This window comes from Manis pentadactyla, chromosome 16 (assembly GCF_030020395.1).
Source record: "Manis pentadactyla isolate mManPen7 chromosome 16, mManPen7.hap1, whole genome shotgun sequence".
Classification (NCBI taxonomy): domain Eukaryota; kingdom Metazoa; phylum Chordata; class Mammalia; order Pholidota; family Manidae; genus Manis; species Manis pentadactyla.
Genome location: NC_080034.1, coordinates 72,475,046 through 72,495,543, shown reverse-complemented (window position 1 = coordinate 72,495,543; position 20,498 = coordinate 72,475,046). Strand labels below are relative to the sequence as shown.

Sequence of the window (20,498 nt, the reverse complement as noted above, 5' to 3'; positions counted from 1 at the left end):
ATCAGTTACTTTGGGGACCCAAACAAAATTAAGCAATAAGAAGTTTTAGTCTAACCCTTCAGCATCCTTCCCTCAACTTGCTGCTCAGATACCCTAAGGAAGGGGCCCCACCATCGCTGCCACCACCACCAGCAATCCCACCAGCCCCTCCTCTGCTCCTGGAAGGACATGGGCACCATGGCATAAGACATCCCTCATTTTCACCCCCCAACAACAAAAAGGTGGCATACATCCACAGACAAAGTTGCCTTTGAGTGAGCTGTGAGATCTGTCACTGTGAGCCAGGAGACCTGGGAGGTCCCTCCCCCCTGCACATCACGCAATAAGCAGATGGGTGTTGGCTGCAGATGTGGACCCTGCATTGGCCCACGGACTGCTCCAGCCCCTCCCAGCCCTGGTCCAGGAGCCCTGGAAAACACTACCTTAGACCATCACCTACGGACAGGAGAGCCTTTGTGGAAGCCCAGGTCTCCAGAGAAGGTCCAGAAAACACTGAAGTAAGACTGTGAGCCTGCATGCACTGGAGTGTGCAGTCAGTAAAGACTGGAAGGAGACTGCTACTTCAAATGCAAACATGACCATAAAAAATTCCAAGGAACAGAAAAAAATCAAAGTGACATGACACCATCAAAGGATTAAAATGATCTTCTGGTAACTGAACCCAAAGACAAGGGTGTCTGAGGTTTATGCAATAAAGAACTTGAAATAGCTGTTTTAAAGAAACTCAATGAATTACAAGTAAACACAGAAAGGTGATTCAATGAAATCAAGAAAACAATACAGAAACAAAATGGAAAATTTAACAAAAAGGTAGAAATCATAAAAAATAGCCAAAGAGAAATTCTAGAACTGAAGAACACAATGAGTTAAATGAAAAGTGCAATAGAGAGTATATTTTGTCAAGTAAAAGAAAGGGTCTGTGAGAAAGAAGACAAGAACATCCAGTCAGAGAAGAATAAAGGGAAAAGAATGTAAAAGAGTGAAGGAGACCTGATGACCTATGTGATACCATCAAAAGAACAAATGTGCAGACTGCAGAGTTCCACAGGGAGAAGAGAGGAGAAGGGGGCAGTTCCCTACTTTCAACAGTGGGTAGATTATCCACACAGAAAATCAGTAAGGAGACAGAAGATTTGAATTATGTTTTTCAAAATGAACCTGACAGACATATACAGAATATTGCACCCAACAGCAGCAGAAATCACATTCTTTTCAAATGCAAATGGAACATTATCCAGGATAGATCTTTTGTTAGACCATAAAATAAGTCTTACAAACTTAAGAACATTGAAATCAGACCAACAATTTTTACTGACCACAATGGTATGAAACTAGAAATCAGTACAGGAGGAAAGCTGGGAAATACACAAATATATGAAAATCAAATAACATCTTAACAACCAATGGCTGAAAAAAGAAGTCAAAAGGGAAATCAAAAAATATCTTGAAACAAATAAAATATGTATCAAATATAATATACCAAAACCTATGGGATATAGCAAAAGCAGTTCTAAGGGGTAAGTTTAAAGTGATAAATGCTTACATTAAGAAAAAAAAACTCACATAAGCAACCTAATTGTTATACACCTTGGACTTACACAATGTTACATGTCCATTACATCTCAATAAAGTGGGGTGGGGGTAATACTGAAAAAAGAAAAATGACTATTGAGATGAACTACTCTAAGGTCTCAGGACAGCTTTTCAGGTTCTGAACCTATATTCCCAGTGCAGCCCTGTTATTCCTTCTCCACCTATAAAATCAGTCTGTTACAAGAAAGGATCCAATTCACTTTTTCACTAGTCACTGACATAGCAACTGATCTATTTCCTCTTCCAGAAAAATATAACAATAAACTATTTCAAATACCAAATATTCTCTTGTACCCTTTAATTTACAAGATCAGCAACTGTCCTACTGTTAGGTTTAGTTAGGGAAGAGAGAGGGATGAGGAAAAACAAAGCACATCTGGGTAGTGACCATGCCCAGGACTCCCACCATCACCTACTCCACCTGAGCAAGGCTAGCGCTGCCCCATTCCTGCGCCCTGTACCCTCTGTCCTTGTGAATCGGCAAAGATTCCCCACAAAGGGGCGGCTGGGCCTCAGAACTAGCCAAACAGAATTTCTCAGCTGCAGCATTACAGAAAATGTGAAACTAGATCTTGATCATTGGGAGCCTGCCATCATCATTAAACAGAAAAAGCAGACATCTGTTCTGTCTGGGAACACAGAGGGCATACTAATAAGGAGCTCCTGCCTGGTTCAGAATGCCCCGGCGTCGGCTTGGGCAGACTACCATTACTAAAGGAGCAATGATGCCACCATCAGAGGGTCCAGTGGCTCAAGGCTTTGCCTCTAGTCAGTGGACAGGTTGTATGGGGCTCCTTCTCCATCACTGTCCCATCCCCCTCTTACACTCTGAGGTCCAGGAATACATCTGAGACTGGAGCCTGCAAACAAGTTTCTGCTTCCCCGTCCCTAACTCGCCGTAATGCTCTCTTCTCTCCTCCTCTTACCCAAATCTTACCCATCTGCCAAGGCTCCTCTGCAGATTCACATTTTATTCATTTACCAGGAATGAGTCTTTAATGTATACAAAGTGATGTGCTAGGCATTGTGTAGAATACAAAGTGAACTGCGGGTCAGTCTTTACTTCATGATGCTTACAAAGCTAACAGTGGAGAGTAAACATACATAAATAATGCGAGTACTAGGAGGAAGCAGGACCGTAAGACAGCTAAGCGAGGTCCTTGTAGGTTCAAGATAAAGCTTCCGGCATAACAAAGGCCTCATAGAGAAGGTGGTGGTCATGCTGGGACTTTAAGAATGGGCAGAATTCGGAGGCACAGATACGGGGGGAAGAAGCCCAGAGAACCACTGAAGTAAACAAAGGAGGAAGCGAGTACAAGCTATGTTTTAAGAACACCGAGTACGTTCAGTGGAACAAGAAAGGGATTTAGAAGGGGAATCGTGAAATGCAAGCTTACAGAGGCAGGCTGAGCCCAAATCCCTTCTGGAGAAGCTCAGGAGCCCGTCGCCTCCCCTGACCTCTTCTCTGTGACTTTCTGTGAAGCATCTGTTTGTGTTTCATGCTTTGTGTTTTAAGTGGCAGACGTCCAATAAATGTGTTGAATACTGCCTTAAAAGAAGTTCACTGGTAAATGTTTCCATGTAAAATAACCCAGGAAATCTTGCAGTATGTTCTAAGTGAAAACCTATTTGTTTCAAAGTGATCATTTTTGTTTCCTAATGTTTACAAAACTAACAAATAAAAACTATGGCTTGTGAGAGACAAGATATGGGTGATGATTCGCATTTCAAGGGCATCTTGGGGTATGTAAACCATCTTACTTTAGTTCAAGTCTACTCAGATTGAGAGACAGCCGGGGGCAGGCAGGCGAGCTTGTGGGATGCGGAAGAGCTTGTGGCCTGCAGGCTCCGGGACAGGCACGTCCAGCCCTGTGCGACCTCATCAGGAGCTTCCACAGAGAGGCCAAGGAGGGCACAGGCTGGAAACAGATCCGGTAAAAGAGGAGATGAAGCAAAGGAGGGTACGTGGGAAACAGGAGACCCGTGACGCCAGGCTGAAAACATTCCTAGGCTCCCAAGCATTCAGCTAAGTCATCATCATCATTGTAGCTATAATTTATTGAGTACATACTATGTACCAGGCATTGCGATAAATATAATTTCATTCGATTCTCATAACTACCATATAAAGTAGATTTAATAGACGAGGAGAATGAGGTGCACAGTGAAGCAGCGAGACCAGGTTAAACAGCAGGAGCGGGTAGAGCCGGGATCGAAGCCCAGGCCTGATTCCAACCTCCCTGACTGAACGGATGGCACATGCTTCATGCATCGTCGGAAGAGGCCACGACACCTGCCAAAGGCCAGCGCAGACACCAGGAAGGCAGCCGTGGGCTTCCCACCGCCCAGCCTCCGGCGGAGGGCTGGCGGCTCTGGGGTCCTGAGCGCGGGCGGACGCCCAGGGACTTTGAACGATGGGAAAATACACCAGCTGCGTCACAGCCTAAGAAGGAGTAACTGTTGGCCGATCTTCCCCGGGGTAAGAGAAAAGCAAGCGAACAAGCAACGTATCAACACTCCTGAACGATGCGCTTCGCGAAGCTGGGAGGGCAGACACGGGAGGCCCCTGCAGGCTCGGGCGGCGCGGGAGAGCGGCGCTTAGGCCGGACGAGGGTCTGAGCAGGAGCCGCAGCCGGGACGCAGCCCTCCTGCTCCCTTGCCCGCGGCAGCGTTTGCTTTGGTCTGTCCACCGGTTCCTAACAGGATTTGCTACTTAGTGCTTTTTGGGCAGTGTCACGTGGGCCCGGCCCCCCTCTGTGCACCGGGATAAAGGCCCCCGATGCATCGGGCCAGGGCGGGCCGGCAGGTGCGGCGGCGCGACTCGGACGCACGAGGAGTGGGGGAGGCGACGCCGGGCCTAAGGGCGCCCTGTTCCGCAGACGCTCCCGCGCGCCCCGCCGTAAAGTTCCCAAGGCGGGCTCCGCGCGGACGCCCCGCCCCGCCAAGTGCCTGCGGGGCGGGGCCTCTGGGGCGGGGCTTCGGCGCGGGCGGGGCGGGCCCCCCCCCCGCCACTCTGGGCCCCGCCCACCAGCCGCCTGCGCGGGCGCCCCGCTGTCAATCACGCGCAGGAGCCAGGCGGCAGCGGCGGCAGCGGCGATGCAGCCCCGGCGGCTCACTGGCTGCACCTGCTCCCGGGTCGGGGGTCGCGGCGCGCAGGTAAAACCCGTGGGGCCCGGACCGCGCTGCCGGGAGGGGTGTCCTCCGGCCCCGTCATACCACTCACCCCTGCCGTGGGCGCCGGCCGGGGGCTGAGGGGCTGGGAGCGGGGCACCGCCCGCCCGGTTCTGGGCGGCGACCGACAGAAGGGGGGCGCCCGGATCCCGGACCCACTGCGGGTTGCTTTGCTCCTCAAATCCGCTCCCGTAACACCGCGAGGCCCAATGCCGGGTTGGGGACCCCGGGTCCGAGCCGGGACGACCGCCCGCAGGCCGCACCGGCCGCCTGCAGCCTCAGGCTCCCATCAGGAGGACCCCGTGCCCTCCCGAGAGGCAGGCCTGGCGCTGCTTCACTGCTCGAGCGGGAGCGACGGGGTAGCGGAGGGGACCCCGGCAGCAGCGGGCAATGGCTGTTTAATCAGCTCTTGCATGGCACCTGCTTTCCTTACGCGCACGGAAAGTAAAGCGACCCTGATAGGGAGAAAGTGGATATAGAGTAAAAATCAACTTAATGTGCAAATTACCCAAAGAGCCTTAACAGTCTAAAATGCGTGTGAACAAATCAGAAAATACAGTGGCCATAAGATTAATTTATTTTGCAGTATAATGGAACAACCACACATAGATCAATTCCGGAATATATTTAGAATGTCTAAAATACTTGGTATTACAGACTACATGAATAAAATCATCAAAATAAGAGCGTTTGCACAGTGTGGGACAGTTGACAAAGCCCTTCCCACTGTGTTGTCTTTCTCACTCAGTAAACGCTCATGAGTCCATTAGAAATGGTAAAATGTTAGGCTTTTGTAAAAAAAAAAAAAAAAAATGCTCTCTCTGCTCTTGAACAAGAAGTCCTTTGTAGATGTTTTTGTCAGCATTAAAATGATTCTGTACAAGTTATAAGAATGGCTTATGAACTTGAGATTTTGATCTAGATCACATTATGCAGACATTTTTTTCCTTACTTAGGTGTGAAGAATGCTTGGTTAAAAAGAAAGGTCAGAGAGTGAAAAACAAGAAGAGGAAGAGAAGGACTTAAAAAGTGAGACTCGGACCTTGTCCCGTGCAGGTTCGTGCCCGCCTCGTGGTCTGTAGGTAAAGAGGAGATTTAAAGACAATGTGTGCTTTTTCTCTTCTTCTTCTGACTTTAGACTTTATGTGCTGCCTGTCACTGCACCTCTTTTAGAAATTATAGAAGTGCCACATATCCACCGAGTTAGAGGATATAAGCTCATAAATAGAGCCACAATCTCTACCATTTTTCCAGGGATATAAAATATCTCTGAAATGATCCACTGATAGAAACACATTCTCAAGTTCTAGGGTCATGTATAAAATTACGAAATGCCTGATTTAAAAATGAAAAAGCTATTAGCAGGTTTCCATGCCTTCTGAGCAGCTCTGAGTCCAACTGAGTCTTTTAAGCGAATTGACCTTTCTGGTTTGGGGCTGGATAAATGGTCTCCATCAGTTATGTGCCTATACCTGGCAGTCCTGGCCCAGTGGGAACTTCGCTCTCGTTATCTCAGATGATTTTACAGGAGAGAAAAGCATATGAAAATTGAAAGGTATTTCAAAGAGAATAAACAGAACAGGACCTGTGTCTGCCTCACAAGGACTCACGCATGGAGCCATGGGGAAACACCCTCTTGGTGTCTCAGTTTTCTGCCTCTCCTCTCAAGGAGACCATGAAGACACATAATATTAAGTCTGTGATGGTCTTACAGTTTCATGAGGTATAAGAACTAATTGCTGTTTTCATGGCTATGATCATTTCACATAAAAAGTAACTGCATGTAGTAGACTGAAATGTAAGTGCCATGCTAGCCTAGAGCACAGCGCGCTGTTGCGCACAGAGGTCATGATGACCGACGGTCCCGGCGTGCTGCGCTGCCTGTGTCGGGGGTGTCTCTCCCTCTGATTCAAGAGCCCACGGAAGCAGACTGGGCCCCACTAATCTTTGTAGCCATTAGTCACAGAACCAGGCACATAATTCGTGCTTAAAAACACTGAAGGAAGGGAGGGATAACAAAGGATGGCCACTTGCCGTCATCCACAGTGACCCACATAGGACTCCATGCCAAGCAGCTTGCTTCAGAGTGCTTGGTGTTCGGGTGGTAAACAGAACAGAAAAAGTCCCATCCCTGTGAGGCTTACAGTCTCTCGTGTACAGTCTGTCAGACCACAAATAGATAGACCACGTAGTGAGTATCAGGCAGCATGAAGTGCTAAGAGGAACAGATTTGGGGGGAGGCATAAACAGTGATAGGGGCTCCTGTTTGCTGTGCTGGTATAGGAAGCCTCCTGCAGGTTTGGGGTTTCCCGTGGTAGGTGTGCTGGGTTGGCAAGAACGGAGTATGCACTCCTGTATAACTGTGTAATCAGGATAGATACGATAGATTATAAGGAGAAGAAAACCACCTGTGGATCCTCACTATCAGCACCTAGAACATCCCTCAGGAAGAACAAAGGAACCCATTGTAGATCAGGAATGAGCATTAGAGCCCATTCTTCGCTCTGTGTAGTCAGCAAGTGCCAGCCATGCTCACCTGGGGGAGAAAATAGAGCTCACCAGGATTCGTTTTCTGGAATGTAAAGTCACTAAATTCCATCTTAGGGAAGAGCCTCCCATCACTCAGCTCAAAAACATTTGCTATATTATGACACTACATCTTTTATGATTTTGCCTATACTATGTTCAACAAGGTTGGGCTAGAATGAGTCTCATCCTGTAAAGCAGAAGCATTTCACCTGTCACACAGGGAACATGGAGCCCTACTGTGCCAGAGCCAAGCTGGGCAGGGAGCAGCTACAGTATGTGCTCTGCATCAAAGTGCCCTCCTGAGATGGAGTGACTTCACCATCACAGAAAATAACTCATTGTTGCTGTGAGGGATGCTTTTACTCCTAGCATATCTACTTCTGTCTTCTTTTCGTGTTAAAGTCTCTAGTGCTTTGTAGAAAACCTGAGAATATACAGCTGAATGAGTTGGTTCTGACGATGCACGCCTGCTCACTGGACTGTCACTTTGCATCCGCCCTGCCTCACGGTGGAACCTTCAGCAGATGACTTTTCTTTGCCTCAGTTTCCTCAGTGACGAAGCAGAATTAGTAATACTGATCCCATCTCCCCCTGGCTGAAGCTTGTTAGGATATCTTTAGAGGAAGTGCCTTTAACATTGTTCTGCTTACACACATCACTAGTTAGGCCCTTATTAGTCATCTGCACTGTAAGAACTAAATAAATGGGACCAGACACGTAATTCTGGCATTTAAAGTATGACAGCCAGGTTAACGAGAATCTGATCCACCACACTTTGTTGCTCTAATCGACAAAGTACATTCTAAAATCTTAATGTTTTATGAACTAATATCCTGAAATGTATAAAATTAAGAAAAAAAATCCTCCTCTCCCCCATGGTTTTTTTAGGTGGTCGCCTCCCTGCAGGAGGCACTAAGCATCAAGGGCTGACACTTAAGGAGATGGGCCCTCGTTCACCATTAGTAGCACCTGTGTGAATCATTTCCTAAGGTCAGAGCCATATTTTCCTGAATCTGACTACATTTTCTAATGAAACTCATTTGTGGCTAAGGGTACATATTACACTATTCTTATGGATTCACTTTGTGGCCATTTGACAGGGAAATGTTAACTCAAGGGCTTCAACTTTTATTTTAGCCCCATCCAACCAGACAAAATGGCCCCACAAGGACACTTGCTAGAACTTAGACTAAATCTCTTCCTTGTAGAAAAACATTACTCCTCAGTGATATACATTCTTATGAAGGTTTCACAAGAAAAACAATGTGGTTGCGACATTCACCCTTATTATCGAGTCCCCCACACACACCCCATTGCAGTCACTGTCCATCAGTGTAGTAAGATGCCACAGAGTCACTACTGGTCTCTGTGCTACACTGTCTCACCCGTGACCCCCCACACATACCATGTGCACCAATCATGATACCCCACAATCCCCTTCTCCTTCCCTCACCCCATGCTCTCCCCACCCCTCCCCTTTGGTAACCACTAGTCCGTTCTTGGAGTCTGTGAGTCTGCTGCTGTTTTGCTCCTTCAGTTTTGCTTTGTTGTTATACTCCAAAAATGAGGGAAATCATCTGGTATTTGTCCTTCTCTGCCTGACTTATTTCACTGAGCATAATACCCTCTAGCTCCATCCATGTTATTGCAAATGGTAGGATTTGTTTTCTTCTAAAGGCTGAGTAGTATTCCATTGTGTATATGTACCACGTCTTCTTTATCCGTTCATCTACTGATGGACACTTAGGTTGCTTCCATATCTTGGCTATTGAAATAGTGCTGCAATAAATAGGGGTGCACATGTCTTTTTGAATCTGAGAAATTGTTTCCTTTGAGTAAATTCCTAGGAGTGGAATTCCTGAGTCAAATGGTATTTCTATTTTTAGTTTTTTGAGGTACCTCCATACTGCTTTCCACAATGGTTGAACTAGCTTACATTCCCACCAGCAGTGTAGGAGGGTTCCCCTTTCTCCACATCCTCACCAGCATTTGTTGTTCTTAGTCTTTTCGATGCTGGCCATCCTTACTGGTGTGAGGTGATATCTCATTGTGGTGTAATTTGCATTTCCCTGATAATTAGTGAAGTGGAGCATCTTTTCATGTGCCTGTAGGCCATCTGAATTTTTTCTTTGGAGTACTCCTTGGTTTCTTGATGAGTAACTGGAAACATTTAGCATGTCTTCTGTTAGCCTGGATCGTAGCACAGATCCAGAGAGAACCTGTTTCAGTGGGAGAACAGGTCCCCTCCTGTGTCGCTCCTCCTGTTGTCTTCTGTCCACAGATTGATGTCATCTGTCATCAATCCTACCATTTGCAAGAACATGGATGGGAAAATGACCTAGAGGCTGACTGAAGGAACTGAAAAGGCATTTCACATTTCCGGCTCCACATTTCTCTGCCTGTGTGGACATCAGAAAACCAAAAAGCAAACATTTACTGAGGATTTCCTTGCCCACCAAATCCGGCAGCCCTCAGCAGTTCCTTTTTTTTTTTTTTTTTTTACCAAGAATCCATTACCAAATGCCTCTCTCTTAAGGTCTTGAGTTATCTTAGGTCAAATCCCGTAGAAGTTTCCATCTTAAGAAGGCAGAGTCCCAAACAACTCACCCAGAGCATAGTTTCCTTTAAACATCCTCTGAATTCTTATGTATGCTGGACACTTCATGGGCAATAATGAAAGGCTGGGTCTCCCCTGTGCATTATGTCCTCACATCCTACGTGGGCAGATTTATCCACAAGTGATGACTGAGTACCTGGTGTTAGAGTCAGGGAGGTGTAAGCCATTTGTGATTAATGAGCTTGAAGTGTAAGTTGCTCAGCAGCTTTTTAGTTACACTTCTGAGCGACCTGACGGTTAGTTAAAATGTGAAGAATACATGGGATCCGAAGGCAAAATCTCAAACCGCTAAGAGTAACGCCGTGTCGTCTCCAGCAGGGAGCGAGGCTGAGCAGCCGAGAGGAGAGTCCCAGGCAGGCTCCGTGCAGCCGGCGGGCGCCCGGCTCTTCCCCAGCATGGAGGTGTGCGGGCACTGCGCTTGAAGAGATGAAAGATTTCTCGCCTAGACGTTGAAAATCTCAGTTTCCTTGTTGCCATTTCTCATGTGCTTCATGCTTAAATTCTCACATGATGTAAATGATCTGTGCTATTACGTCCGTTTCATTCGTGGGAAACCAGTTCAAGTCGTTGAGTGATTGCAGCAATTTTGCATTAAGGAGAAAAAAGCAGCTTCTAAGAAAGGCAGGTCCTTAAAAGTACCTTTTCTCTTAAGAGCACTATTTACAGAGACTGACGTTAGCCTGACCCTCACCTTTGACGTGCCTTTTGATCCTGAGGCCGGAGTTCATGGGCTGATGCCTGTGGCTGTTGTCGTTCCAGCTGGGGAAGGATGAGTTCGCGCGGCAGCACCCGCAGGTCCCAGCAGGCACCGGCTGCTGCTGAGGGCGGGTCCCCGCGCTACGGAGTCCGGTCCTACCTGCACCAGTTTTATGAGGACTGTACCACCTCGATCTGGGACTATGAGGAGGATTTCCAGATCCAGAGGTCACCTAACAGGTGGAGCTCAGTATTCTGGAAAGTAAGTAAGAATCATGTGCTAACTGGGCTGCGGTGAGTCCGGCAGCTGTGGGGGACTGAGGTGTGGCGCTCTGGTGCATCAGTCACAGCAGCCCTCAACACAGCTTTCCTCGCCGAGGCAGGAGTATGAGCCTTGGTCCAGAGAAAGCCTCGAAACACCAACAGTTGCTGATCTGCAGGTTAACCCTAAACGGGGATAATTGCCATCATTATTATTTTTATTACAGTTCTACTGTGTTGCTAAATGTGCCAAGTGCGAAGCCATCCATAAGCAAAACATTACATGCTTTCAGCCTCCCTTGCAAGCCTGGTAAGTGTCATTTGGCAGATTACAATTATGAAAAAGAAATATTGGGTATTTAGAGAGTCAATGCAGAGACATAATACAGCGGCCAGTGTACCTGTTCCAGCCCTGCCTCTACCAGGCATGTGACCACTGGGCTCTCTGAGCTGCAGCCTCATCGGCTAAAAGTGCCCCAAGACAACATGTTCATTCAGCTAACATTGAGCGGCCACCTGGTGTGTGCCGAGAAGTCACAGAGTGCCAGAGATTAAAGGTGAGTGTGAGAAGAAAGTGTCCCTGCCGTCACAGAACTTTAATCTGTCATGGGAAACAGGCCATAAACGAGTGAACCACGTGCCAGAGTGCCAGGTGGCGACGGGCGTCATGAAGAGAAGTGAACCAGGAGGGCACAGGGCATGATGGAGGGCTGGTCCTAGGGACCCTGGTCAGAGGAGGCCTCCAGAGGGCGTGGCGTTTGAGCCGGTACTGCGGTCAGCTGGGGGAGCAGCCGTGAAATTACGTGGCTTCAGATCACACTGGGCTGAGAAAATACCAAGTCTAAAGCTCTAAAATGGAAGTAAGTTTGGTGTGTTTCAAAAACAGCAAGAGGGCCAGTCTGGCTAGAGCAGAATGGGATGGGTTCAGAGAAACGGGGCACAGGTGACTTGTGGGCGCCTCGCAGAAGACAGGGAGGGTGCGGGCTTTCCCCTTGAGAGATGCGGGAAGCCGCCTGAGCGCTTATGCAGAGGCGCGAGGGATCCGACTGACATCTCATCATGAGCACTGTGGCTGCAGCACAGAGAACGGACTATAGAAGGACCGAGGCTGAAGAAGCTCAATTATGTAGGAGTCTGTTAAGTACCCAGGCAGGAGGTGATGGTGGCTAGATTTGGGAGGTAAGTGGGATGGAGAGAAGTCAGACGTAGCATGAAGTCGGAAAGCCGCGCTGAGTCAGGCAGAAGGAGCAGTCCGGCAGGACTGGACGGCTTGCAGCTGAGCTGTGTGGTGTTCTGATTTCCTGGGGGGAGAACAGTGGGATGGATGGGGACCAAGACTTTGACTGTGGCCATGTCATACCTGGTATGCCTATTAGACATGAGAGTGGAGGTCTCTAGAGGCAGTTTACACCAATGTGCCGCCTGTAGATTGAGGGCCGTTGACATATAGAGCCAGACTGGATAGGGTCACCTAGGAAGAGAGCAAGGGCATCGGAGAGAAGGGGCCCTGGGATGTTCCGGTGGTTAGAAACCAAGAAAGGGACAAGGATTTAGGAAGGGGGGAAGCAGAGCTGCAGCCTTGGACGACGCCGTAGGTCCCCTCCAGCTCTGATATTCTCTGCCTTTGGGGATTCCAGTCACCCCAGCTTCTCCCAAAAGACTGCAGAATGTTGGATGTTGCTACTGACGTAGACTTGCCACTTACGGTGATGTAGTTGAACAAGAGACAACGCAGCATTGTGATTATAAGCAGGGACTCTGTCCTCAGATTACATAGGTTTGAATCTCAGCCCTTCCATTTAATAGCCCTGTTTCTTTGGGTCTCTAACAGTGGTACTTACAGTACCTGTCACGTAAAACTGAGAGAATTAAATAAGGCGATATGTCAAAGCGCTTAGAACAGTGTCGGGTGTGCGTTCAGTAAACATTTGATGCATCAGCTGCCATGACAGATACCATATAGAGCACTGAGTTCTGCAACAGAAATAAAACTGGATATCCAGTTCATAAATAAATTATTGGGTAACACAGTTCATTAACCCAAGACCTGTATTAATTCAAAATCTTACTAGTGTCACATACTCTGTATTGAATTGGTCAAGCCAGGATCCTTCCCCGTAGAAATGTCACTTCTGAGGAATCTTTACTGGCCTAGACCAATGAAATACATAGCTAAGGGTGGTACATCCTGTATTTACCCAGATAAGTGGGTGATTGCTTCCCTGTGTGTCAAATAAATATTTGCCTGTCAGATCTATCATGCCAAGAGCCTGAAACACCACTGACATGCAGCATTCTTGGGGCTCTATGTGCTAGTGGTTATGTGATTTGTGAAGCTGTATATCCATCAAATAACATGAGCTATGGATTTAAAATAAAGAGCTCACAGTAAAATACCAGCCCCAGAAACATGACATCAGCATTCTCCCTTCTATGTCACACAAACAAGGTCCAAAAGTCTTTGCTCGCTGTTTTGCTGGCCTACTTCAGAGAATGAACACGTGCAAACGTCCCTGGCCCCACAGAGATTATACTCCAGAAAGCCGCACATCCTAGCCTCATTCCTCCGCCATGAAACGCTGTGCGGTGGCGCTCAGGAGCCATCCTGAGGAGCCTAGGAACTCTGTCCTGTCACCCAGACATGAGCCGCAGCGCCTGGGTCTCCTCCTCGGGAAGAGAAGTGAGTTCAGTCCGTGGGCAGGAAGGGCCCAGCGCCATAGAGAGGAAGGCCCTGAATGTGTGTGTGCTTCTATTAGGCTCTTTCTGTTTTCCTTTCATTGCAAACTGCAGACGTAGGAGGTTGAAGCTGCAGGTTTCCCCTTTACCTGTTTCCGCTGTTGTGTTCAGGGTCCTGCTGGCCTCGTTGGAAGCTGTGCTCACAGGGCCTCCACGGCCTCTGCCGCTGAGCAGCCCCTGCACGGTGTGCAGCAGCTCGAGGAGGAGGGAGATCAGAATGGATGGGCCTGAGGCAGAATCTCCGCTCCATCACGTGGGTCTTGGAACCTCTGTCTCACAATGCTGTTCGTTCTTTCTTTCTTTCTACACGTTTATATGTCCACCATGCACAAGTCTGTAGGTAGGCTCTGGATTCAGTCATAATAACACCTATCACCTGTGAATAAGATAGAGCCTTGACCCAAAGGAGTTCACGGCCAATGGGGAAGCCAGTTGTCACAATGCAGCATGACAAGCCATCCCCTAAAAGTGGGCACAATACTTACAGGAGTGCACAGTGTGGGGACAGAGCACACCTACTGGTGCCACCCATGGGGAAGTTAGAAGTTGGAGGAATGGGGTTGGGATGAATATAGACAAGAGCCGGATCACAGAAGGATTGGAAAGGCTGGGAGATGGAAATTTCTCCAGAACCTTCCAGCTTGTGTACCGTGAGGGGCAAGATAATAGACGTGGGCTTTCTGGGGAAGGGTGCCTCACACACGTGCACACACACAGTGTGTGCTCTGTCTGTGCCCCAGCCCCCACAGACTGGCCCAGAGCCTGCAGCCGCTACCCTCTGCACAGATCTGTGCGGCGGGAGTTGGAAATCTGGAACCATCATTGGTGCATGGAGTGGGGGCGTGGTGAGACCATGGCCACAAATTAAACCCTAGAAAGAATGTGTGAACGAGAGATGCGGGTCAAGAGTGGAAGCCTGGGAGCACCCATCATTCAAGGCCAGGTGGCGAAGCAGGGTGAGAGTGAGCTGCTGAAGGACCCAGGAGAGCAATGTGGGGATGACAGCGAGGGCTTAGCACTCGCAACGGCTTGACGTTGGTGACCGGACGTCAGATGAGATAGAAAAGGAAACCACTTGCGGCTGGTGATTAGGAGGCCAATAGTGGCCCCGGAGGAAGCTCAGAGAATCATGCAGGGTCAAGGGCAGGGATGAGTCCAGTCCAGCAGTTAGAGAGAACACAGACTTTTCAAAGATGGACGTGAGGGACACGTTCCTGTGCTGGAGGGACAGTCCCCAGGGTGGAGGCCACTGCTGCCAGGTGAAGGGCCGTCAGCAGGACCATCCCCCAGGGCGTATGTTGGAGGACCTGGACCCCGGCCTAGCAGCGCTGTGGCCTGGCTGTGTGTGGCAGGCAGAGGGCCAGGGCAGCCATCAGAACACTCGCAGGTGACACGCTCAGGGAGGCCGTGGTGCTGCGGGATGTAATTGACGGAGTGCAGTTCGCACGGGAGCAGTGGCCGTTCAGACTGGTGGGGGCTGACTGGCATCTTTCTGTGGGCAGGAGGGCCTCCTGGCCTCACTGTGCACTCCGGGCCAGCCCCTGGAGTTCAGGGTCACTCTGTCCTCCTCGGGAGCAGAGGAGGCGACGGAGGTGAGAGGGCTTTGTCGGCTGTGAGCACCACACTGACAGCGCACTTGGGGCGCCCAGGGGATGCTGTGATTTCCACGGCCATTAAAGTAAGAAAGCCTTCCTTTCATCTTCCTTTTTAACTAGAAAGTTCCAAAGCTTCTCATACAAACTTGGGGTGACTGGGATACTCACTTCTCCCCAAAACCAAGGCTGTCCTGGCTGCAGGGCCCGGGGCACAGCGGCACCTGCTCATCCGTGTCACCTCATTGTGTCATTTCCAGGTCGGACTCATCTTCAGCACGGTCTTCGTGATTCTCGGGGTGACTGTCCTGGCCGGGGGCTTCCTTGTGCCCCCCAAAATCGAAGCCTTTGGTGAAGCCGATTTTGTCATGGTCGATAAGCGCGCTGTCCAGTTTAACGGAGCCCTTGACGCATGCAAGCTGGCAGGAGCTGTTTTCTTCTGCGTTGGGGGCATGTCCATGGCAGGCTGCCTGCTGATGTCAGTGTTCACAAAGAATTACTCCAAAGAAGAAAGATTCCTTCAGCAAAAGTTTAAAGAGCGAATTGCAGACATCAAGGTTCATGCTCAGCCCGTTACAAAAGCTCCAGGCCCAGGGGAAGCCCAGATTCCAGTCACTTTGTCCAGGGTGCAGAATGTCCAGCCTGTATCAGCAACCTGAGCCGTGCCCCCCAGACCGCCCCCTCCAGTCTGGGCATGGCGTTCAGATGGAGCAGGTCCGCCTCTGAGGCGGCTAGGCCCTGACGCAGCCTTGCCCCATGGCCATGCGCCACCCTGGCAGGTGCGTGCAGTCAGCTCGGATTGGCGCTGTGTGTCCACCATGCATGCGCCGGGCTGCCCGCGGTGCCTCTGGGCACCCACCAGGAGCCCCCTGGAAGCCCCCTCATGTGACTTTGTGCTGTTCTCTGTGTTATTGGAAAGCACCCAACAGTTTAGACCAGACTCCCAGCAGCCAGTGTGAGCTGATTTAGTTTCTAATACTGGTGTTTTCTAATCTCCCCTGTGTGGTGCTCCTCCCATTCCTGTCCCACAACGTGGAAGAGACTGTCATGTGTGTTCATAGAAAAATCAAGGTCCCTGAATTGACCCAAAGAATCTTTTAACTGTATTTGAACATGAGGTCCCTGAGATTGGATACAAAATGATTGGAATTCTCCTCAAATCTTTTTTGTTCTCTGCAGGTTTCTTCACTCAAAAGGCTAAAATTTCCCACTTTGGAATCTTGGGAGTGGCACAAATACTAGGAGTATCTATTTATGTACTGTCCAATCACACACTGAATTAGGAGCGAGGACATTTGAGTCCTGGCTACTAAATATCTGTGTGACCTTGGGGCGATCATTTAACTGACCTCTCAATTTCCCCATCTTATAACAGGGGTCCTGAACTGTGACGCCCGAGATGCCCTTCTTGCCCTGTGGCATCGTGTCTCCCTCACAGGCACGCTCACAGTGTCCCTGCGGCCACTGCCAGGCAGACCCTTTGAGGCCTGGGCCCTGGCAGAGTCGCAAGCCAGCAGCCCAGCCTTCATGCTCCCCTCGAATACCAACCCCAGCAGTTCCCACAGACTGTCACGTTCTATGCAGACAAAGCCAGCCACCCTCACTGAGAAGCCCGAGCAGATACTAACCAGGGAAAGGGTTTTCTTCTCTCATATAAGATGTTTTATTCTCCAGCAAGATGTTCATCTCATCTTTTGGACTTTATTTAATCTGTGGGTTTAAACTGGACTGAGGAAAGTGAAACAGGACCTTCTCTTCTCTGAGAATCCATGCAGCCGTGGAGTTCTGTCTCTTGTTTTCCTTCCTTCACCAAATAAAATTTGTGAGCAAGCAGAACCTGAATTGTGCTGTCATTCCTTCAGCGGGTCTATTTTCTCTCCAACATGTAATTTTCCATTCTGAGCTGAGCTCTGGCGTTCCCAGGGCTGAATGGAGGAGAACGAAGCCGTCAGTGCCCTGTGCACACTGTTGATTTTGCACAGCCCGGCATCAGACACAGGGCGCAGCAGCAAGGCCCACTGGCTGGGTTTGGGGGAAGCTGTCCCAGAGCCCTGGGGTTCTTACCATTGTAACCTTATTCTCCGAAGCCTCTGTAAGGCCGCAAACATCTGAGACTGTCCCTTCTTCTGTGTTGAATACGAATGAATCTGAGGATGAGCCTCGACTTCTGAAAGCCTCTAGAATGAAAAATAACGGTTGTAGGGGCTTGGAAACCTCGGGTCCAGGCAGGACAGCAGCCACGTACGCAGCTCTGTCCCTCCATCAAAGCCCTAAACGAACCGAGGCAGATGGGGAGCCAGGTCCGCAGTGGCAGCCAGCGCCCTGCCTCTCTCGGCTGCCGGGCCGGGGGGGCGGGCACTCGTCAGGACCCTCCCAGGCCTGAGGAAGGGCGGCTGGACACTGTAGGACAGCCGACGGAGGGGAAGGACAGTTTCGTCTTGTAGAGCAAAGTGAAGACGCACAGCTGTCGCTGGGGCGGAAAGCGGGGAGACGGTGCCGAGAGCCCGGGCGGAGTGGCAGAGCGGGTGGCCCGGCCCGGAGGCGGGCCCGCGTGGGGGCGGGGGTCCGCAGCGCCTGCGGGGACATGGGGGACACAGGCAGCCGAGCCCCGCCCCGAGGGCAGCCCCGACGGCCCGTTTGCTCTGTCCCTCCCGGTGCCTGGGCCCGCCTGCTCCCGTGCTCTAGGTGGTCAGAGAGCTCCTCTTGTTTTGCCAAACCTGCCTTTCTGTACCTTCTGCACGTTGGACCAAATTCTAGAACTCAAAGACCTACAGGTCGAACCCCCCTCGCACTGGACCACCTGACCCTCCCCCGCCCTCCCCCGGTAATGAGCGTTCTCATTCATTTCAATCCCGTCACCTCCCGGACTGTCCTCCGCAGGGAGGCATTTCCGTATTCTTTGGGCTCCTGATGTGTCCGCGCCCCCACTGAACGGGGTCGGCAGAAGCTGAAATGTAAACAGGCTGGCGAGCCCCTGACCCCATTAATTGCATGGCTTACTCTGCACACAGCGCCTCAAGCAGGAGAGCGCGGGCAGGGACTGGACGCTGCTCCCACGGGCTCCTGAGACCCGGGCCAGCCCTGCTCTGCTGTGACTCCAGCACCCGCTCCAGCCCCTGCTCTCCATGCATGCCTGCCCTTCACCCACGGTGCCTGCTTTCTGGAGAGACCTGCCCGCGCCCTGGCTCCGGGGCTCACCATTCAGGACCCCACCAAGAATTAACAGCAGTAATAAGAAGGGCTCACGTACCGAATGGGAGGAGGCACTGTTGAAGCCTGTTGCATATAGTAATTCATTTAATCCTCACAAAAGGGATGAGGTTGGGGCTGTTTTCATGTGCCCACTTTACAAGTGAGGAAATGGGCAAAGGAAGAGAACTTTTCCTGGGAAGTGACAGAAGAAGGAACAGAACCTAGGCAGCCTGGCCGCAGAGGGCGAGGTTGCGCATGGACCCAGAGGTGCCACCTGCTCTCCCCTGCCTTTCTGCTCGTCTCCCTCGCTGTCCTTCCCTCCCGTCCTCCCCTTCTGGGTTCCTTCTTCATATCTCTTCCTCAGCTCGCCCAGCATTTTGTGCAAACACATCCTGTCGCACTTATCTCTTTATTACAGGGTTTTGTTTACACATCTGTTTCTTCCATTAGAAGCTTCCATAGCCTGTTAGCTGCTCGGGTACAGTGAGCATATCTTAATGAGTGGTTACTTCTCAGAAGTGAATCCATAAAAGCTAGTGCTACAATTATATGGTCAGTTGAAACAATTTTGCATTTTTACTTAGAGCCAGGCATTGTACTGGCACTCCAGAAAATAGATGATTTACAGGGGGACTAAAGTTTTTGCATACCTAATATGTGTGTGTATGCACAGGGAATACATGGGTTTTCTGGGGAGGACTAAGGCTGAGAGTATGGGAATGGTTGCCCCCAGCAAAGTTCCCCTAAGTCTAACATTTGGGTTGGGAAGGAGCCCAGATTAGTGGCTAGCTTGCCATTTCTACATCCACGAGCAAAATCCTCCAGCCAAGAAACCCGCTCACTGACATGAAGCTCCCAGTCATTCTGCTCATTCTTGCAGGGCTGATGGAAGAGCCAGATCTCCTGGTCTAGAACAGGTGGGTCCCCAACACCAACAGCCCTAAATGAACAGCCTGGCCCTTCATACATGAGCACACAGCCAGAATCGTCAAGACATTGGGAAAATCACTGAAACGGTGTAAGCCGGAGACAGTAGATTCCTTGGGAAACAAGTATTTCAGGAGTCACAGGGACTCTGAAAACATCCAATCAGGGAGAAACTGCAGCAATAAGATAACAAGAGGGTACCACGGAGAGGAACATCCAATAGCTTAAAAATAACAAATTACTAAAAGTAAAATTTGAAGGCATTTCCCACAAAGTAAAACCCTCCCGCACACAAATAAAATGTGAGACAAAAAGTAAGACACAGAGACTCAAGGAGAAGATAATAAAGAAAAATAAGGAGAAAAAGTGGTCAATAAAATAGAAGGAACTTTCTCAAGACTATAGAAAAAATATCCAGATCAGAAGTGCCTGAATATCAAGCAATGTGAATAGCTAGAATAAAGTCACACATTTTTGTGAAATTTCTGACGCAAGATTGAAAGAATCCAAGAAACTTCCAGGGAGCGACCAAAGCTGTAGAGAGGTGAGCATCAGACGGGAGCAGGGAGGGCTGCAGGTTCATGTGGGAATGTAAGGTCACCATCAGTGTACAGAAAATACATTTACTCTTATCAAGAAGAAAAAAGGGAAGCAATCGAAACTCCAAGAAGTTTTAAAAGTAAAGTGCACAAGGAAATCATGGTCCAAATACCCAGCATGACTGTGGGATCATGGGAAAGAGCTGATAGGGTTTGAGGAAAGAGAAGCCATTGGAAATCCGACCTGCCCACTAGGTACATCCCATTTCTAGTAGAAAAAGCCCTGGAATGTGAACCCACAGAAAAAGAAGCAAACCCTGCCCTGCAGAGGGCGTCTGGGATGACCAGGCCGCCGAGCTGCACACTCCAATGTCAGAGTCAGTGGCGGAAGATAAGAAGGCCAAGATCACGCTGGAGGAGAGGACGGGGCAGCCAGAGTGGCCCAAAGGGCTGTAGGAGGGGAGTGGGTGCTCTGGGCCCCAACGCTTATGGGGGTGCTCACTGGCTTTCTCTCCAGGTCCCCCCAAGGGCATCACCAACTTGAGTCAAATCCAGAGAAACTGATCCCTTGTTACTTTGCCTTCCAAGAAAAAGGAAATGTGAGCAAGAATTGCTGGGCTGGTCGCCCCATCTCTCACCCCAGAG

At 49.7% G+C, this 20,498-nt stretch overlaps 1 protein-coding gene across 3 annotated transcripts; it reads left to right on the top strand.

Moving 5' to 3' along the window:
- Positions 1-4,622: 4,622 nt before the first annotated feature.
- On the top strand, positions 4,623-17,023 carry NRSN1 (neurensin 1). Of its 3 annotated transcripts, none has more exons than XM_036877011.2 (4): positions 4,623-4,749; positions 5,721-5,820; positions 10,670-10,868; positions 15,456-17,023. In XM_036877011.2, exons 3-4 carry the CDS (start codon positions 10,680-10,682, stop codon positions 15,852-15,854), a joined length of 588 nt encoding a protein of 195 aa, XP_036732906.2. In that variant the 5' UTR covers positions 4,623-4,749; positions 5,721-5,820; positions 10,670-10,679; the 3' UTR covers positions 15,855-17,023. The 3 variants fall into 3 exon arrangements, with proteins under 3 accessions (XP_036732906.2, XP_036732907.2, XP_036732908.2); XM_036877012.2 differs by having other exon boundaries at positions 5,721-5,846; XM_036877013.2 differs by lacking the exon at positions 5,721-5,820 and having other exon boundaries at positions 4,640-4,749.
- Positions 17,024-20,498: the final 3,475 nt, after the last annotated feature.

Coding starts and splice junctions, on each gene's coding strand:
- NRSN1 (XM_036877011.2), top strand. CDS start 10,680: ATGAGTTCGCGCGGCAGCACCCGCAGGTCCCAGCAGGCACCGGCTGCT. Junction 10,869..15,455: donor GGAGCTCAGTATTCTGGAAA/GTAAGTAAGAAT, acceptor TGTCATTTCCAG/GTCGGACTCATCTTCAGCAC.